The sequence below is a fragment of the Clarias gariepinus genome, chromosome 6, assembly GCF_024256425.1.
Source record: "Clarias gariepinus isolate MV-2021 ecotype Netherlands chromosome 6, CGAR_prim_01v2, whole genome shotgun sequence".
Classification (NCBI taxonomy): domain Eukaryota; kingdom Metazoa; phylum Chordata; class Actinopteri; order Siluriformes; family Clariidae; genus Clarias; species Clarias gariepinus.
The window spans coordinates 10377943-10395235 of record NC_071105.1 but is presented as its reverse complement, the minus strand read 5'-3'; the positions used below and the strand labels follow the sequence as shown (position 1 = coordinate 10395235).

Below are 17293 nucleotides of genomic sequence, written 5' to 3'. Positions count from 1 at the left end.
GGGGCAATTACTTTTTCACACAGGGCCATGTAGGTTTTGATTTTTTTTCTCCCTAAATAATAAAAAACATCATTTAAAAACTGCATTTTGTGTTTACTTGTGTTATCTTTGACTAATAGTTAAATGTGTTTGATGATCAGAAACATTTTGTGTGACAAACATGCACAAGAATAAAAAATCAGGAAGGGGGCAAATAGTTAAATACACCACTGTATTCTGGATGTTCTGTACTTGTATGTTTTCATTATTAGCGTTTTCCTATTGGAATATTACTAATAATAATTGTGTATAGAAGTGAGTGCATGCAATAAAGTAATGTTTAAGAATAATATTAATTAAAAAAATTGGGATACAGACCCATTTAAAAAAAAAAAGTTGTCTGTGCATAAAATAAAAGGGCAGCATCCTTCAAGCGACGTACTTTTTATTCATTTGGCAGTAGAAATTTAAGTGTCTTGTTTAAGGAATCAACCATGGCAACTTGGCTGTGATGTGATTTGAACTTACTAAACTGTAAGACTTATGCTGCATAGCTTCAAGATTGTAAAATATATAAATAAATAAATAAATAAATAAAGGAGTTATTTGGCAGGCTTTTAGAAGAAGTGAAATTTATTTCTTTACACTGTGTAGTTATGTTAAAAAATACCCAGAACCTTTAGTTTGTACAGCTCTAATTGCTGCATTAATATTGATATTAAACACATACAATTTAATAAACTCTCAGCTTATCAAAAATGTCAACATAAATATCAACTGAAAACTTTTATTTAATTAAAAACAAACAGGAGTTTTGAAATTACTTCCAACATAGATTTAAATGATCATAAAGATATTAAGTCTTTGTTAATTTTTATTATTATTATTTCTTATTCTAGGTGCCATTGACTGAGGCGGTCGAGCCTGTGGACTTTGAGGACTATTTGATTACTCATCCACCCATCATTGAGTCAGGACCTCTGAGAGACCTCATAGAGTTTCCTCCAGATGACATTGAAGTCATTTACACACCCAGAGAGTGCCGGACGCTGGGCCAGGCAGTGCCGGAAGAGGGGTGCGTGTGTATGAGAGACCTGTGTTTGTGTACAGTGTCCTGCAGTTGTGATTTAAGTATTTGCAGATTTGTCTTTGATTAACACTGAGATGAAGATAATTAAAGCCAAACGAAATGCAGTGCCCTGCAGAAATTTTTCATCCCCTTTTAACCTTTTGCAAATTTTAAGTGTTACATAATTTATGCATTTATGCAATATATATCTTAGTGTTAATCATTTAAAAAGGTCAAATTAATATCAATTCAATTGAATTTTATTTGTATAGCGCTATCACTATTGATACTATTACTGCCACTACCAATATTACTAATACTACATAACAAATGCTGTTACCATTCTGGTACTATCACTGCCAACACCTATAATATTACTTCTACTACAAATACTGCCACTGCCAATACTACTATCACTCCTACTAACCTCCTGCTACCAGTACTTCTATTGTCCCTGCTAACACTGCCAGTACTACTACTTTCAATGTACTACCATTACAAATATGAGTATTAATACTTACACTGCCACTACCAAGAGTACTAGTACTCCTCTTATTTTTCCAGTACTACTACATCTAATATTATTACTGCTACAACCAATTCTACTATTACTTTTCCTTACTACTTCTACAGATTTGATTATTACTACATTACACATACTGTTGCAAGTATATTATGCTACCACCATCACCCCAACCCAAATAGGTGAAAATATTTTAAAGTAAAAACTATTAGGAACACTGCTGTTAGGACTATTACTATTGAAACTATTACTGTCACTACCAATGGTACTACTACTACTACCACCATTACTTTACCACTGCTAAAATTATAACCTCCATCACCAATCCAATTACTCTTACTGCAGATACTTCTACCAATACTACTATTACTCCTCCTTCCTACTATCACAGATGTGAATATTACTTAATTCCAAATACTATTGCAGTTACATTACTATACTGCTTCCACTACCACCCTAATACTGTTATCACTACTGTTAGTACAATAGTACTAGCTTCTTCCACTACTAATGCACTTGTAGTATACATGCAACTAGTACCAATGCTCTACTTGTACTACTACTAGTTAGTATTAAGTATAAAAAAAAATCTATCTTTACTGTGATACCGTGGCATTTAATTCATTCTTAAGGTGAAAATTAACATTGTGAAATATATATATAAATTCATATAGGCAATAATGTAAATGCAGCTTTTCAAAAATATTACAAATCTTACAAATGTTTTTTTTTCCTATGAAACAGTCAAAACATTTATAACAAAAATGCAAATAAAATAAAAGATATAATATAAATAGCCCTTAAATATTATTTAACCTTAATTTATTATTTATGGCCTTAAATGCTTAAAAAATAAAACTGTCTCCCTTTTCCTCTTGCTACTGTCCTTGCTAACATTCTTGGGAGCCATGGTGGTGTGTCTTCAGTAGATCTTGCACAAAATCCAAGATTGTAAAAAAAAAAATAAAACCAAAATTATGTAAACTTGCTTCGCTTGACTTTCCACCGACAAAAAGTTTCGAACCGCTTCCGGATGTGCGCAGAACTCACATGCTGAAAATACTTTGTATGCAAAGGCAAATTTCTTGCAAAATTTCAGTTAAAAAATTCATAAGGCAGGGCATTCGTTTGCCGAGGTACCACTGTACTACTATTACTACGCTACTAGTAAAAATACTATTGAAATTCTACAAGTTACTACATTACTACAAGTAGCACTTTACTGATCCTAACAATAGACAGTACTGGTACTAATGCGTTGACTCCTTTAATACATATTAACATTATTTCTATAGTACTTTCCATATGCATGGTAGGTCAGACTGCTGCAAGAGTATACACAGAGTAAAATAAAAGACAAGGACAATAAATATTTAAATCATTAAAAATTTAAATATGAAATTAAAAATGAATGACACGTACATATATAGCGAGAGAAATTAAATGTGATTTAAATACTAACATCTCGAAGTGATTTTAATTAAATTCTATTATGAAAAGCTCATTTTACCACATAATCTAATGGAAGCTATGAGAGGTGTGGTATTCCTGCAGAGGTGAAGGCTTTATTCAGAACTTTGTCAGCTTGATAATAAGTTGACACTTGAGTCCCTTAGCAGAGAGCTCTTTTTATACACAGTTTTTCTCATGAGGCCTGTTATTATTATTTTTGTTTGCTTCCCACGCTGTGTGCTCTCTCTGGTGTTTATCACAATGCCTGCTGGTTATCCTTAAGGGTAAATGGAAACTCCTCTGTGTCTTTCCTGATCCTCACATTTTCATTTATGAGCACCTTTTTTCTCCCTGTTTCTCTTTCACTGTCCATAACTCAGTCATGACAGCTCGGCTTTTGTCCTTATTTTCATTTCTTGGCGTTTTCGTCTACTCTTTTGTTAACGAGTTGTTTAAAATACAAACATCTTGTGGCAACGGAACTTTATTTCCTTAATGTGACGCATCCTGTTTAACACAAGGATTGCCTTCAGGGTTTGGTTCAGTAAAGATGTATGAGCTTTTATGACTGTACTGAATGGCCTTGTTCCATGATGAAATTTGCCTTGCTATTATTAGAGTGAGTTCCTCACAGCTGTTTTTATAACTGTGGTGAATGTATTTAATGTTGATCCCCATGTGACGTCTTTTATTTGATCACTTTTCAGAGACAACGATGCACATGTCCGGGACTGTATCAGATCCTATACTGAGGATTGGGCCATCGTCAACCGCAAGTAAGACACGCCGACACTCTTGCCCTAGTTTGGTTTAGAAGAAGTACAAGGGAAATGTGTTCAGTATAGGCATTATGTTAACAACATATTGTATACTTCATAGAAAAAAAACAGAGTCTGCATCATTACACATAGCAAGATTTTCAACTCTTTGTCTGAGTGTCTTACTTTTCGATGTATATGTGTGTGTGTGTGTGTGTGTGTGTGTGTATATATATATATATATATATATATATATATATAAATAATATATATATATATATATATATATATATATATATAATATACATACACACACACACACACACACACACACAGAATATTTGGGTACTTTGGGAACCTTTGCTATGTTAAATGAGGAAGTGGGACAATCTGATGAAGACTTGTAAGGACTAGTTATCATATCTGCAAACCTGCAGAGTGGAAATACAAGAAGGAGAGAATGAAAACAAAACCTGTGTACTTTAGTACACATAAGAAATTGTAAAGGCTTATCCACCTATAAGAGCTGGGATGTTCTTCACAATAACACTTTACACGTTCTGAACAATTTATAAGATGTCTGATGGTACACTACTGCAAGGGCGTAGATTTGCTCTGGAAATTGGTGGGGACATATGACTCCATCTCCCCCCCCCCCCCATCACCTGCCTGGCAATGATTTAAATATGGTTTCACTCGAATTGCAATTCATTAAGTTAAATTAAGGAATAGTGTAATGATAAAGGAATGTTCAATAACTGACAAAAAGATAGTTTAATAAAGGCTATTCTTTATTGAGCCATAGTGTAAATGAAACATCTCAAACATCAGTATATATAAAAGTAGATCACATCTAAACATGAACTACTGTTAGGTACCACACAACAGCTCAATGCCTATTGCTCCTATATGAAGGAACCAAAAAGACCCTTCTCTCCATCGGTGTCTGATATACAGCAGTTGTTTAGGTTCTGTCACCTGACAAAACAGGATAAACAAATGACATTTAAACAGCAATCATTATTTCACTTTTTCTGTGTCTTAGTGTGCAAATCTCGAATCAAATCATTAATGTTTGTCAAGTCAGTAAATGCATTTTAAAAATTATTTGTGTGAAGTGGATTGTCTATTGGTGAACTGTCAACAAAATTCTAGGCATGGCAATATTACTATGTAGCACATCAATTTCTTTTACAAGACTGATTTCTGACAAATAGTCTTCATTAGATTTGGAGAACTGACAGGGATCATATTTATACTTTTACATTTAGCTGTTTAATCTGCTGTTAGTTTTAAGTCCGTATTCACAGACTATAGCCTGTCCTGCTATAATGAATGTGCGTCAAAGCGGTAAAAAAAATAAAATAAATAAAACTAGCATTAACGTTAACTGTTGTCGTTACTTTGATAGATTCACTAGCGAACTTAAAGTGACTTACACTTTTCTTTTAAAAAAAGCTCCTTATGTCCAGCTTCCTTTTTTTTTTTTTTTTTTTTTTGCTGCCGCCATCCTCACATGTATGTCACCCAATACACCTTCTTGCACGGGAAACAAATCCACTCCATTTGGCGCTGCTTGTATCTGAACGCAGTTATAGCCTCTCACATGATAGCAGGGAAAGGCACAGCCAATCAAAATGTTCATATGTGTTTTGGGGGCGGGAGGACTCAAGGAGAGAATGTGATGTATCCCTTTCTGCGTGTCTAGGTTAAGGTTGACAGCACGATTTTTTTAAAGTGGTGTAAATTGTTGGTAGGGACATTTCAGTTGTCGGAGGATATTGGTGGGGACACATCCCCTCCGTCCAGCCTAAATCTACGCCCCTGCAGTACTGTATGTCCAAGTTACATAATGTAACCCTAGATACTTTAAATTACTTGCCAAACACCAAGCAGTTGTAAATGAATATGTATAATGATTATACTTATGCGTGTTACAGTCTAGTCAGTTCTTTAAATAAATGCTGTGTAGGAATAATTACAGAATACTAATGATTAATACTGGCCTTAATCCAGTGTAAATTCACACTTGTCTAGCACATTTTTCTTGTACAGCTTCTCTTGTCTTACTTTAAAAACATTTTTACTAGGCGTACTGGAAAAGCAGCAGTATAAAAGATACATTTGCATTTTGTGGTTTTGTGGTAACTACTGCATTATTTCTTTTTTTTTTTTTTTTTACTTTTACATGAAGTTGATGGAATGACTGTTTATAGCTGTTATGATGATGCAAGTGATTTACAGGAACAAACTGGTTTTGTTCAAAATGGAGAAAAAGTCTCATTTATCAGTCTGTACTAAGTAAGAAAATTATAATTGTTAAGAATAAAATCCTTCAGGACATGTGATTATAGAAAATAATCACCACTCTGGTGATAACAGCATGCAATACTTTAGTGTTTAACATTAGTTAATTGTAATGAATTAGATGATATTTAAACAAACTTTTTTTACTTTTGCTTAGACATAAGACGGTATTAACATTTCCTAAATGCATTTTTCAAAAGTAAGTAATTACCACTATTATTTACTATTTAAAGGCTAATCATTTGATCATAAATAAATACATTTTAAATAAAGCAAAATTTAAAGCATTTTTAATGCTGATTTTGCTGAAACCTGATGACTCTGGTTGAGGATACGGTCGCTAACAAAGGTTTGTCCAAAAGTGCACAAAACAAGCAGCTGGATGACTGTACGTCCTCAACATGCTGCAATAGTTTTAGCCCCCCTCCCACCCATTCCCAGGTATTGTTCTCCAGTCCCTAACGACTAATCACGTTATTCTTTTTTTGTGTGTGTTTATATTGTGGTTTTATTAACACAAATATGCCGTTGCAGATCAGAATCAATTATGAATTTGTGGTTTATGTCTAACGCATGTTATTAATTGGTGGCACAGGTACCACAAGCTGGGTACAGGCTTTAACCCCAACACTCTGGACAAGCAGAAGGAGAGGCAGAGAGGTTTACCCAAGCAGGTGTTTGAGTCCGATGAGCTGCCAGACCCCAGCAGCTATCAGGATGATCAGGTTAAAACATCTGCACACACAAAGTCCTGGTGTTTTCATTTAGCATGATCTTAGCATGAAAATGTGAATAGAGAATATGAAAGAGAAAAATTGCTTGGATAATTGATAATCGTGTGTTTTTGACAGGATGATCTGAAGCGCAGGTCCATGTCCATAGATGACACTCCCCGGGGTAGTTGGGCTTGCAGTATATTTGACCTGAAGAACTCCCAGCCTGATGGTCTGCTCCCTCACCTGCTGGACCGAGTACCGAACGAGGAGATTGACCGGCACAACGAGGACCAACGCAAAACCAACCGGCACCGAGAGCTCTTCGCCCTGCACCCGGCGCTAGACGAGGTGCATTACTCATTTCTGTTCAGCATGACCTGAACCTGCAGTGCTAAATCTTAAAAATGTATAGTTTCCTTCCTGTATTTGTCTAGCTTATATGAAAGTGTGTTTTTTCTTTTTCTTTTCTCATTTGTTTTTTTTCCAAAGAAAAGGAGTGGTAATACCAAAACAGGCATTAATAATCCCTGCTGCTTCCTTTTAAACATTAGAAGTTTTATGAAGTTCACTGTTGCTCTGCTACGTTGTCACTTACTGCTATTACTGAAACTGTAGCTTAACGAGGCTCAAAAAATCATACCCAGTAAACAGGAATTGACCTCTGTTTTGTGACAAAATGATTGGTGATTTAAAGTTTTATACAAACATACAGTATTCTTCATAATTTTCATAATGTTTCCAACCTATAGAAGCCACCTATTTTTAATTAATTCCCATTTATTTCTCATTTTGGTTTAATTTTTTTTAAGGACGAGCCGATCGAGCGCCACTGCGTTCCTGATGTTCCAAAAGAACACTTTGGCCAGAGACTGCTTGTCAAGTGCTTGTCCCTGAAGTAAGTGCAGGACAGTGTGTTGAAAATATCACTTCCATGTTTTTTTTTCCAAAGGAAGCACATTATCTTTCTGCCTTTTTTTTTTAAGGTTTGAGATAGAGATTGAACCAATATTTGCAAGTTTGGCCTTATATGATGTCAAAGAAAAGAAAAAGGTAAGTTGGTGTAACTGCTTTTAAGTGTAAAGTGAATGAAAAATTGTGATTTTTATTTTTTATCTTTTCTTTCTTTTCTTTTACAAGTAACACGTACCTGTATTGATTTTTTATTGTGTTGTTTGTGATGTAAAATGTATTTAATTAATATAAACAATTTTTCATTTTAACCTCAATTTATACTACTGTTTTATGTTTTTATGCCTTTTATTTTTGATAGTGTTTCTTAAATAATTTTTGGATCTAAGTTAGGTCTTTATGCAACTCCGTGGTCTAACACCAGAGGGCAGCAGTCATCATTTTAAAGAAGCCTTACTAAACAAGGACAACTCTGTGCTTAGTTTCTAATAGTAGCTGCTCTTTTTTATTTATTTATTTTTCAGATATCAGAGAACTTTTTCTTTGACCTGAACTCCGAGCAGACCAAAGCCATGCTGCGTCCTCATGTTCAGACAGCCGCAATCTCTACCCTGGCCCGCTCCGCCGTCTTCTCCATCACCTACCCCTCCCAAGACGTCTTTCTGGTCATAAAGGTTAGCTTCGCTTTGCTTCTCTTCATTTCCCTTCCCTATACCACCCTACCTGAAGTTGTAATAAATTTTTTTTTAACATATGGACAGAGTAAAGATTTGTTCCCAGACTAAATAGAGGCCAAAAAAAAAAATTTTGAAACTTTCTGGCCAATCAAATATTGAGGAGTAAATAGTAAAATAAATTAAGTTTGATGTTTTGTTTCAGTTAAAATGAATTAACTGTAACGGTTTTGCCTATATGACAGTTTATTGTCTTGTTACTTGGATGCTTTTTATTTATTTATTAATTGATTGCTTAAGATCATATTGTCAAAATCTAATGCACCTGTTCTGGGCAACTGTTCATCCACTGCAAATAATAGCCAGAGCATGAAAGATAAAATACACAACAGGTTTTTAGCTAACTTTTTTTTTTATTCTTTTGTGTGTTTTTGTGTTTAGCTTGAAAAGGTCCTACAGCAGGGTGACATCGGAGAATGTGCAGAGCCTTACATGGTCTTCAAGGAGTCAGATGCTGCAAAAGTGAGAATTTTTATTTAAGAAATCCAACATGTGATTATTCCCCCTTTGCATTAAAATAAAAATGGGATATTTATTGCATTTGTTACAATATGTTACATGAACATTCATTTATAGAATAAGGAGAAGCTGGAGAAGCTGCGTGCTCAGTCGGAGCAGTTCTGCCAGAGGCTCGGGCGCTACAGGATGCCCTTCGCTTGGACAGCCATTCATCTAATGAATATAGTCAACAGTGCTGGCAGTCTGGAAAGAGACACTGAGCTGGAAATGGGCCTGCCAGGTCAGCATACTCAATATAGTTTTGAAATTAGTCTTTGCTTGTATGGTTACATCACTGTACATTTTGAATACTGACACTAAAAGGATGCAATTAGACTTTGTGTACATGCATGGGTGAACTTTAAAATCAGATATATGAAATCGATGAAGTAAGGCATGAAGGTTCAGTTTGTAATATTGAAAATTGTTTCTATATCCCCAGTAGTCATTAAATATAAAAATGCTTTATCAAAACTTTGATCGACAATCTTGCCATGTGAAGTTTTGTTTTCGAGTTCTGTGTACATTTTTAGCTCCTCCCACAGACTGGGCCACTTGTGGGCCACTTGTGATGTATACTTGTAGTATAGGGTACAGAAAGGATGGAATCAGATCGGAACATCAATTGCAAAAGAAGTAAAGGACGTTAAAGTCATTTTTTTAATGTGGTCACACTGTGTGCTCAGAGATATTTAGTTTAATCCAGATTTGTTTCAAAATTGCAAAGCATTTTCAAAACAACACAAACAGTTAAGTGGGCAGTTACTTTTTCACACATGGCCTGGTGGGTTTGGATAGCTTAATAAATGATAACTGCATTTTGTATTTAGTTTGGATATCTTCGTGTAATAGTAAAATGTTTGATCTTACTCAATTATAAAAAAAAGGTAGTTAAATGGAGAAAATCAGCAAGGGGCAAATACCTTTTTTACAGCACTGTAGCGTTGCTCTTTCTCACCTCCAGGGCGATTATTCTCAGCTCAGCATACTGTCGCTGTGAAGTTTCACATGCTCTTCCCACATCTGTTTGTTCTCCAGATTCTTTACTTTGTTTGTTTATTTATTTATTTATTGACCATTTCGCAAAAAAAAAAAAACAAGCTTGCAGGTGGATTGGATTTGTTAAATTGGCACTAGTTGTGAATGTGTGTGCATGGTACCTTGGAATATACTAGCATCACATCTCATTCCTGCCTCCTGTCCAGGATTCCCAGGATCGGCTCCGGATTCTCTGTGACCTTGTTTAGGAGAAAGTGCTCCCAAAACATAAATGAATAATTAATAAATGCCACAGAGATTCCTTTGTACTTTTTCATAACGTTCCTACATTTTTTAAAAATATTGAAAGTATACTACTATTACATTGAATAGTTTTGGGTTTTTTATTTAGTTTTTAATCCTTTAAGAGTAAAATAAAAAAGATGATGCCTCTTAACTTATTTAAAGGCAAAATGTTCTAGCTTCATATTTAGGGAGGATTTTTATTTTTTTTTACCTCTCAATTTTGTGCATTTAATTTTTCTCAACAATAATACAGAGCGGAAGGGTTCCTGGTCTGAGCGGAGGAACTCCAGCATTGTGGGTAGACGGTCTTTAGAGAGGACCACCAGTGGGGACGAGTACTGCAATCTAACCAGCTTCAGGCCTGCTACACTCACCGTAACCAACTTTTTCAAACAGGTCAGGTTTCATTGATGAGAGATGGCAACTCGCTGTAACAGACATGAGAGTAAACTATTAAGGTTAAAATATGCCACATACTTTGAAGGTGTGCTAATATTTGCTGACCATTAATATTTATGTAAGCTTGTTCTTGACAAGTCTTTGGTTTACTTTTTAAAAAGCTAAGTAATTCTTAGTCTAAACTTTTAAATGCAAAAAAATTAGATCATTTATATTAATCACATTTTACTGTTTGTTGTAGGAAGGAGATCGGCTAAGCGATGAGGATCTGTACAAGTTCCTGGCTGACATGAGGCGGCCCTCTTCAGTGTTACGCAGACTCAGGCCTATTACAGGTGAATTCAGTAAAATAATCGAAAATGTTTGGAAATAATAATATATATATATTTTTTGGATGATCACCCTCTTTTAATGGTGTAAAACATGAACTTCATGTTTATTCGTCACATTTTAGTACTAGGTTTACATTTACAGTATTTAGCAGACACTCTTTTTACAGAAGTGCTGGATTTAAATTTGATTTAAATTTGGTTTTCGTCAAAACTATATCCTCCTGCTAGTGCAAAATCTGAAAACATTTAGCTAAATTCCTGTTAGTGGTGTAACTAAGTATAAGTCAAGGATTTTTCTTCTGCCTAGTAAATCTCAAAAACTAGTTTGAAGGAAAAAAAGTGACTAATTTTGTGATCATTAAGGCTCATCCATCTCAAGTCCTCTAAAAAATTTGCCAGCGTTTGAATTTCCTTTTTTTTTCCTTTACCTTTGTGAAACGGCAACCTGTTTAATATTACACATTTTGGTTGATGTTTTTGTCTTGGCGCTATTAAACAATTTAGAAGCCTTGATCATTTACATAAAGCCTATTTATTTTATTTATTATTTTTTTCTTACAGCTCAGCTGAAGATTGACATCTCTCCTGCTCCCGAGAACCCCCACTACTGTCTGACTCCAGAGCTACTTCAGGTCAAGCCGTATCCAGACACCCGGGTTCGACCCACCAGAGAGATCCTGGAGTTCCCAGCCAAGGACATCTATGTGCCCAACACCACGTACAGGTACTGCTGCAGAACTCTGTTCCACCCAAATACAGACCTTTTTGCAGATCTTTTGCAATCCGGGTAAAATATTTATTTATTATTAATGTTTGAACTTCAAGGTTTATTTATTTTGGACTGCACTTTATAGGGTCAGCCACGATATGTCTCAGGTGTTGTTCCAACAGTGCGACATCTGGACTTTTCGGGTCATTAGCACAGAATTATATCCACTGAGCAACATGTTTCTATTGAAATTTCCAAATGCTGTTAAGTAACACCATGGTCTTGCTAAAGCTTTTAAACTGACTGGTTCAAACTGCTATTTTAGTCAAGGCCTCACAAGGGGTTATGTTGACACAGTCATCTCCAAAGCACGTGCATGTCTCATGGTAGTTTGGAAAAGCTGACATTATGCTTTCCTGCACATGCTCAAATATCTATATTAATATTGAGTGAGTATGTGCACGGAAAAGGTAATATATTTAATATAGGGGTAAATCATTTCTATAGATATTCATTAAATGGTAATTTATTGTTGGTAGTTAATCTATTGTAAAAAAGGTATAACACACTTTGTGTTTACTGCTATTTAAGCAACATCGCACTCAAGTACATGCTGTTGTGCTGGATATCGGGCCGCGTCACAGCCATGCTGATATCCAGCACGACAGCAAGACCTCGAGTGTGATATTGCTTTTATACAACTGCTTTTTTTTTCTTTTCTTTTTTTTACAGCTTTTATCCACAAACACCATTTATTATAAATCGATTATGAAGGAGCTGGCGACCGACAATTACTATAATATTAACAGGAGTGAAAATAGTTTTTAATTCTTACTTGTACTATGTAGCCAAAAAGTGAGGTGAATAAATTGAGGTGGTGTAAAAGTCCTGTAAATATTGTAAGTCTCTTTTCTAGTATTTTCACTTATTCCAACTTGATATTAGTACTGTTAACTTCCAGGGTTAGCGTTAATATGTAGCGTTAAATGGAAATCTAGTGCACTACGGTGTACAACCACTTGTTCCACATACCAAGTAGGGCCTTTGATTAGGATTACAAAGGGATTTGAGAACTCCTCGTGTTGGAAGCTAGTTAACTTTGTAGCTCACCTTAGGCATAGATAAAACAACACAGAGGCGATTTTAAATGACTTTAAAACATTTAATAATTAGACAAAATTTTTTTTAATTTTATCAGATGTGTTTTTGTGCTTGAAAGTGTCTTCCTCTGTTGCATGTGATTTGCTCTCCCCTTAATACTATAGATTGTACCAGCTTTCACTTATGCTGGTGTGATCGCTAAACGTCCCAGTGCTGTTACTGTCTATTATCCCCACTCTTGGAAAGCCTCTCACCTAATCAGATTTCTCTGTCGAAACTAATTGTTTTATAAAAGAAAATAAATCACCGATGGGGTGGTGGAATGCAGCCTGACATGACAAAGGGTTACTAATATCACTTGGAGGTTGATTATTTTTCAATAACAGAATATCTCAATGTTTTTTTTTTTATATCAAAGTATTTTCCTAGGCCTCCTTTTTTCTACATTTTTCTACATTTTGAATTTATTAAACTACAATCCCTCGTCATGTTACTCGCAATTGCAAAAAGCTATCATCTCAAAGAGTTTTCTGTATTGGCTGTTCTGAAGCTCTGGCACTTGGGCAATGAAGTGAGCATATAAAGACAAAATCTTAGCTATTTAGGTGGATTCATTTATTTTGTTACAAATATCATGCACTGCTGTTCCTGACAAATCTTTAAACAAACAATTACTGTACAGTTGTGTACATTGTGTAACCGAGAGTCAATATGACTCAGTAACATAAGATGTTTCTTGACTAGCACAAAACATTAACATGACTTAAATATGGTATTAAGTTAAATGCAGTATAAAAACAAGAAAGTGAAAACTATTGACCATATGTGTCTTGTGAGACTATTTTGATTTCTGTGCGTGTTTAGTATAAAGTTAAAAAGGTTAAGTTTACAAAATTGGATATAATAAGCTTAAAACATGTCACGACTAACACTCCAGAAGCAGGTTGCCCTCTGTCTTGCATTCTCTCTAAGCAACTGTCTAAATACTGAAAAAGAAAAAGTAAACTGCTGTAACAGGACTGTATATGTGAAACTTGAGGTCAGGTTGATGTAGTGTTCCTGTTGCATCATGCTTCGACAACAAGTCAGCACCTTTGGACTGAGTGAAGAAGAAGAGGGTAGCTTTTTTTGGCCAATCATGGCCTCCTGTATGAGGATTCTGATTGGTTGAGGATTTGCCTGGTCAGTGAAACTGGGTCAAAGGCTTTATGGAGATTTTTGTAAATTTGAGGGTGTAAGAGCTCCCCTTGTCAGGTTTCCAGTAGATCCCTTTTCTGCGTGGAGTACGAGTCTTCGAACGCATCCAGGTATAGCGCCCGTTAAGGTTGGTGCCTCCACACGCGTTAAACCACCAACCACCTGAAAAAAAAAAGGAAAATCAAGTTACTTTAGTATTGAGCATAGGTTCAATGTGGGCTGCGGCTTATCGACACGGGATTTTAAATCCATACGTCTTAGACTTGCTACCTGAGTAGTTGCGAGTGCAGCTGGACTCCTCAAGATTGTCGTTGTCCTTATCTTTAGTGGAGAACATCATGCCAGTGCGGTTGCTCATGGCATCAGGCAGGTTTCCAGACAGATGAGTCAGGTGGATCGTGTAATGAGATGCAGGACCGTCCAGAGTGAACATGTACTCAATGAATCGTCTCTCATCCTTCCAGTCCTCCACCTCAATGCTGAGGATGTAGTCCCCCTGTCTGGCGATGGAGTAGATCTTTGCCAGGCCAAGCCAAAATTCATCTGCAGGTCATTAACAGTAATGTTCATCATTTGCACACTTGATTACCATAAAATGTCTGCATTGGAAAATCCAGATTCTAGGTCCAGTCCAAAAATATTGACACAAGTTCACTGCACTTTTGAATTTTTTTTTTATTGGTAAGATTTTGTCTTGTACATCAAGTCAGGTTTGATCTATTTATCCAAGTTTCTTAATATCGCACATTGTATCAGGCTACTTACTTTCCAAAGTTCCAAATCCAAGCTCATATTTGTCCCAGGTCTGATCAAAGTCTACTGTGCCATCCACTCGTTTTTGAATAACTGTGGCTGCGCTGTCTGCAAAGCCACATTGTTATGGGGGGGGGGGGGACACATTTGATTTATTAAGTTTTCTCAAAAGCATATTTATTTTTTAAGTAACAGAAAAACCCATGTCCAATGGTCATATAGAAAGAAAATTTTTCTTGGTGTTGGTTGAAGTGTGTGTGTGTGTGTGTGTGTGTGTGTGTGTGTGTGTGTGTGTGCGCACGTTATCTCTTACCTGAGCTGATCTCACAGTACACATTGAATGGCTCGGATTGATTGGGCTTGATTGGGTAAACTCCGCTCCTTCTCTGGCCTCTATTGAAAACTTCGCTGCAATCTGTGGGAAGATCTGTAACAAACTCTGTATTAGGCAACGACGCCGAGCAGCTTGTGTGCATGAACTTTTATTGATTACTTTTATTGATCAGCAGGGCTTTTTTTGGACTGACCATTTGTGTCTGTACTCGAGTTTGTTGAGTTACTTGTCAGATATTTGAGAAGGTTTGGAGCTTCTTGGTTTAAATCTGCAATTTTCTCAGTAGTGTCTTGAAGAAGGTCGTAATTGAGCTGTAAAGAGACACAGGCAGAGGAAGTAAGCCTCGGCTATTTGACAGAAATAATTTACTTTACTCAGTCAGTCCAGATGTTTTGGATCGTTTTGTCTTTTCCTTACCTTCTCCTCCAAGCTTTTGATTTTGTTTTTCTGGGAGTTGAGCTGGTCATGCTGTTCTCTTACAGAGTCCAGAAGGTCTTTGATAGTTTTCTCTTGAGTGTTGATCACATCCTGACGGAAAAAAAAAAAATTCTTATTTCAAGGGTTTTACCAGTTTGTAGCTTATTATTATTATTTTAACAATTATAACAATCATTATTGTTCTAGAAATGCATAGCCAAATAATAGACCTACTTTCAGAGCAACAATCTCCTGAAGCTGTTCTAACGGCACTACACTTTGGCTCAGGCCTTGAACTTTTTTCTCCAGACTCCCGACATGACTCTGAAGCTGTCCGCGCTCGTGCATGATGTTGTTGATTTTGGAGTTGATCTCCAGCGACATGTTCCGGATTTCATCATTGTTGGCTTTGAGGAACGAGGTAGTTTGTTTGAGTTGCTCTTCCTCCTCCTTGATTTCGCTGGTCACGACAGAAAGCTGGTAAAACGAGCGATCAAAAATGTTCAGCTTCTGGAAGATATCGTTGATCTGCCCCTTAGTCTTGTGCACAAACTCACGCAGGCTCTGCCCCAGTTGGAGGAGACCGTTAGCCAGCAGCCGCACGTCATCCAGCATCGCGAAGCGGGACTTGGCTTCCGTCGGCTGCGGATTGTGAGAAATTGGCGACTCCGTGCCTGTTTGTACTCTACGGGCTGCGATCATGGTGCACATGCTTCCCAGGAAGAACAAGCACAGAAGCTTCATTTTGACTTTGCAGCTTAGTTGTACAGTCTGATGTGACTCAGGCTCTCGACTTTGCCTTCCTTGTCTTTCCTCTCTCCTTGCTGTGTGCGCAGCAGAATACAAAGCCAGGCAACCTTCAATTTATACTCCTGGACAAAACAGGGAGGGAGAATTTGTTGATCATTAAACAGATTTTGCAGCTGTATCTGACCCTGACTATCAAGGGAAAAGAGAATATCCCTAGAGGCTGCTTCAGAACAAACAAATTATAGTGGTATGCACATCCACCCTCCCTCACAGCCCACCAAAACCTCTCACTACACATCCATAATCTATTTCACGACCCCTGCAGTGCCAAAGGAGCACTAATGAATCATCTGCCTGGTCGATCTCATCCTTTCAGAGGTGGTGCTTGGGTGGAAATTAATAATAAAAGTGCACCATTTGCATCTCTTTGCTTTATTTAATGGCCTGCTGTCTCAGTGTTTATCAGTCTTGAGACTGTGTGTGTATGTGTGTGTCTGTGCGTGAGCGCAAATTTTGGTGAGAAGCACTGAGAGTTGTCGCAGTTTCAAAGTCAAAAGAAAACTGTCCAAGTTTTTCTCCCATCCACAAGTCTTCAAAATGGACAATCTATGGAAAATATGTGTAGTCCTTAAAGTCATGCTTTTTAAAATGGTGACCCCAAGGAGTTTGTAAAGCAAAGGCAGAATTATTATACTGAGAAATAAGATCAACTGGAATTGAATGACAAAATAAATCTAATGAAAATAAATTCTGTGAGTTTCTCAGCAAGTAGCCAAAATATTACTGTACACATTTATAATGTGCCTGTTTATAAAAAGCTGACACACTAATGCTTGTTAATTTTGAACATCTAGAAGATGTTAAACAGATGGTTTGAATAAAAAATGTATTGAATATTGTGAAAATTTGGAGAAAAACTTGGCAGAGCATCACTCCTGTGTGCTGCAAGAGGAGTAGCACTGAACGCGCTGCTATTGCGTAAAGAGAAAAACGGAGCGTTTAATTCCGACAGTGTTACTTTTCATATATTACTTTATTTGTCAACATAAAAATAGTTATTCAGGTAGCATGC

General features: G+C 36.4%; 2 protein-coding genes across 21 annotated transcripts in view; one reads left to right on the top strand and one right to left on the bottom strand.

The window, feature by feature from the left end:
* dock7 (dedicator of cytokinesis 7) overlaps nt 1–17293 on the top strand; it is a 63491-nt gene that overhangs the window by 10746 nt on the left and 35452 nt on the right. For all 20 annotated transcript variants that reach the window (XM_053499516.1, XM_053499526.1, XM_053499525.1 and 17 more), the window contains exons 3-14: nt 879–1054; nt 3731–3799; nt 6684–6813; nt 6940–7152; nt 7614–7699; nt 7788–7854; nt 8238–8387; nt 8829–8909; nt 9024–9186; nt 10483–10625; nt 10870–10963; nt 11522–11684. In XM_053499516.1, coding sequence (XP_053355491.1) covers nt 879–1054; nt 3731–3799; nt 6684–6813; nt 6940–7152; nt 7614–7699; nt 7788–7854; nt 8238–8387; nt 8829–8909; nt 9024–9186; nt 10483–10625; nt 10870–10963; nt 11522–11684 — 1535 coding nt within the window. The remainder of the gene's footprint in view (nt 1–878; nt 1055–3730; nt 3800–6683; nt 6814–6939; nt 7153–7613; nt 7700–7787; nt 7855–8237; nt 8388–8828; nt 8910–9023; nt 9187–10482; nt 10626–10869; nt 10964–11521; nt 11685–17293) is intronic.
* On the bottom strand, nt 13369–16314 carry angptl3 (angiopoietin-like 3). The gene is made up of 7 exons (XM_053499533.1): nt 15706–16314; nt 15472–15582; nt 15248–15365; nt 15034–15147; nt 14733–14828; nt 14238–14510; nt 13369–14129 (listed from the first exon to the last, which is right to left on the bottom strand). Exons 1-7 carry the CDS (start codon nt 16213–16215, stop codon nt 13954–13956), a joined length of 1398 nt encoding a protein of 465 aa, XP_053355508.1. The 5' UTR covers nt 16216–16314; the 3' UTR covers nt 13369–13953.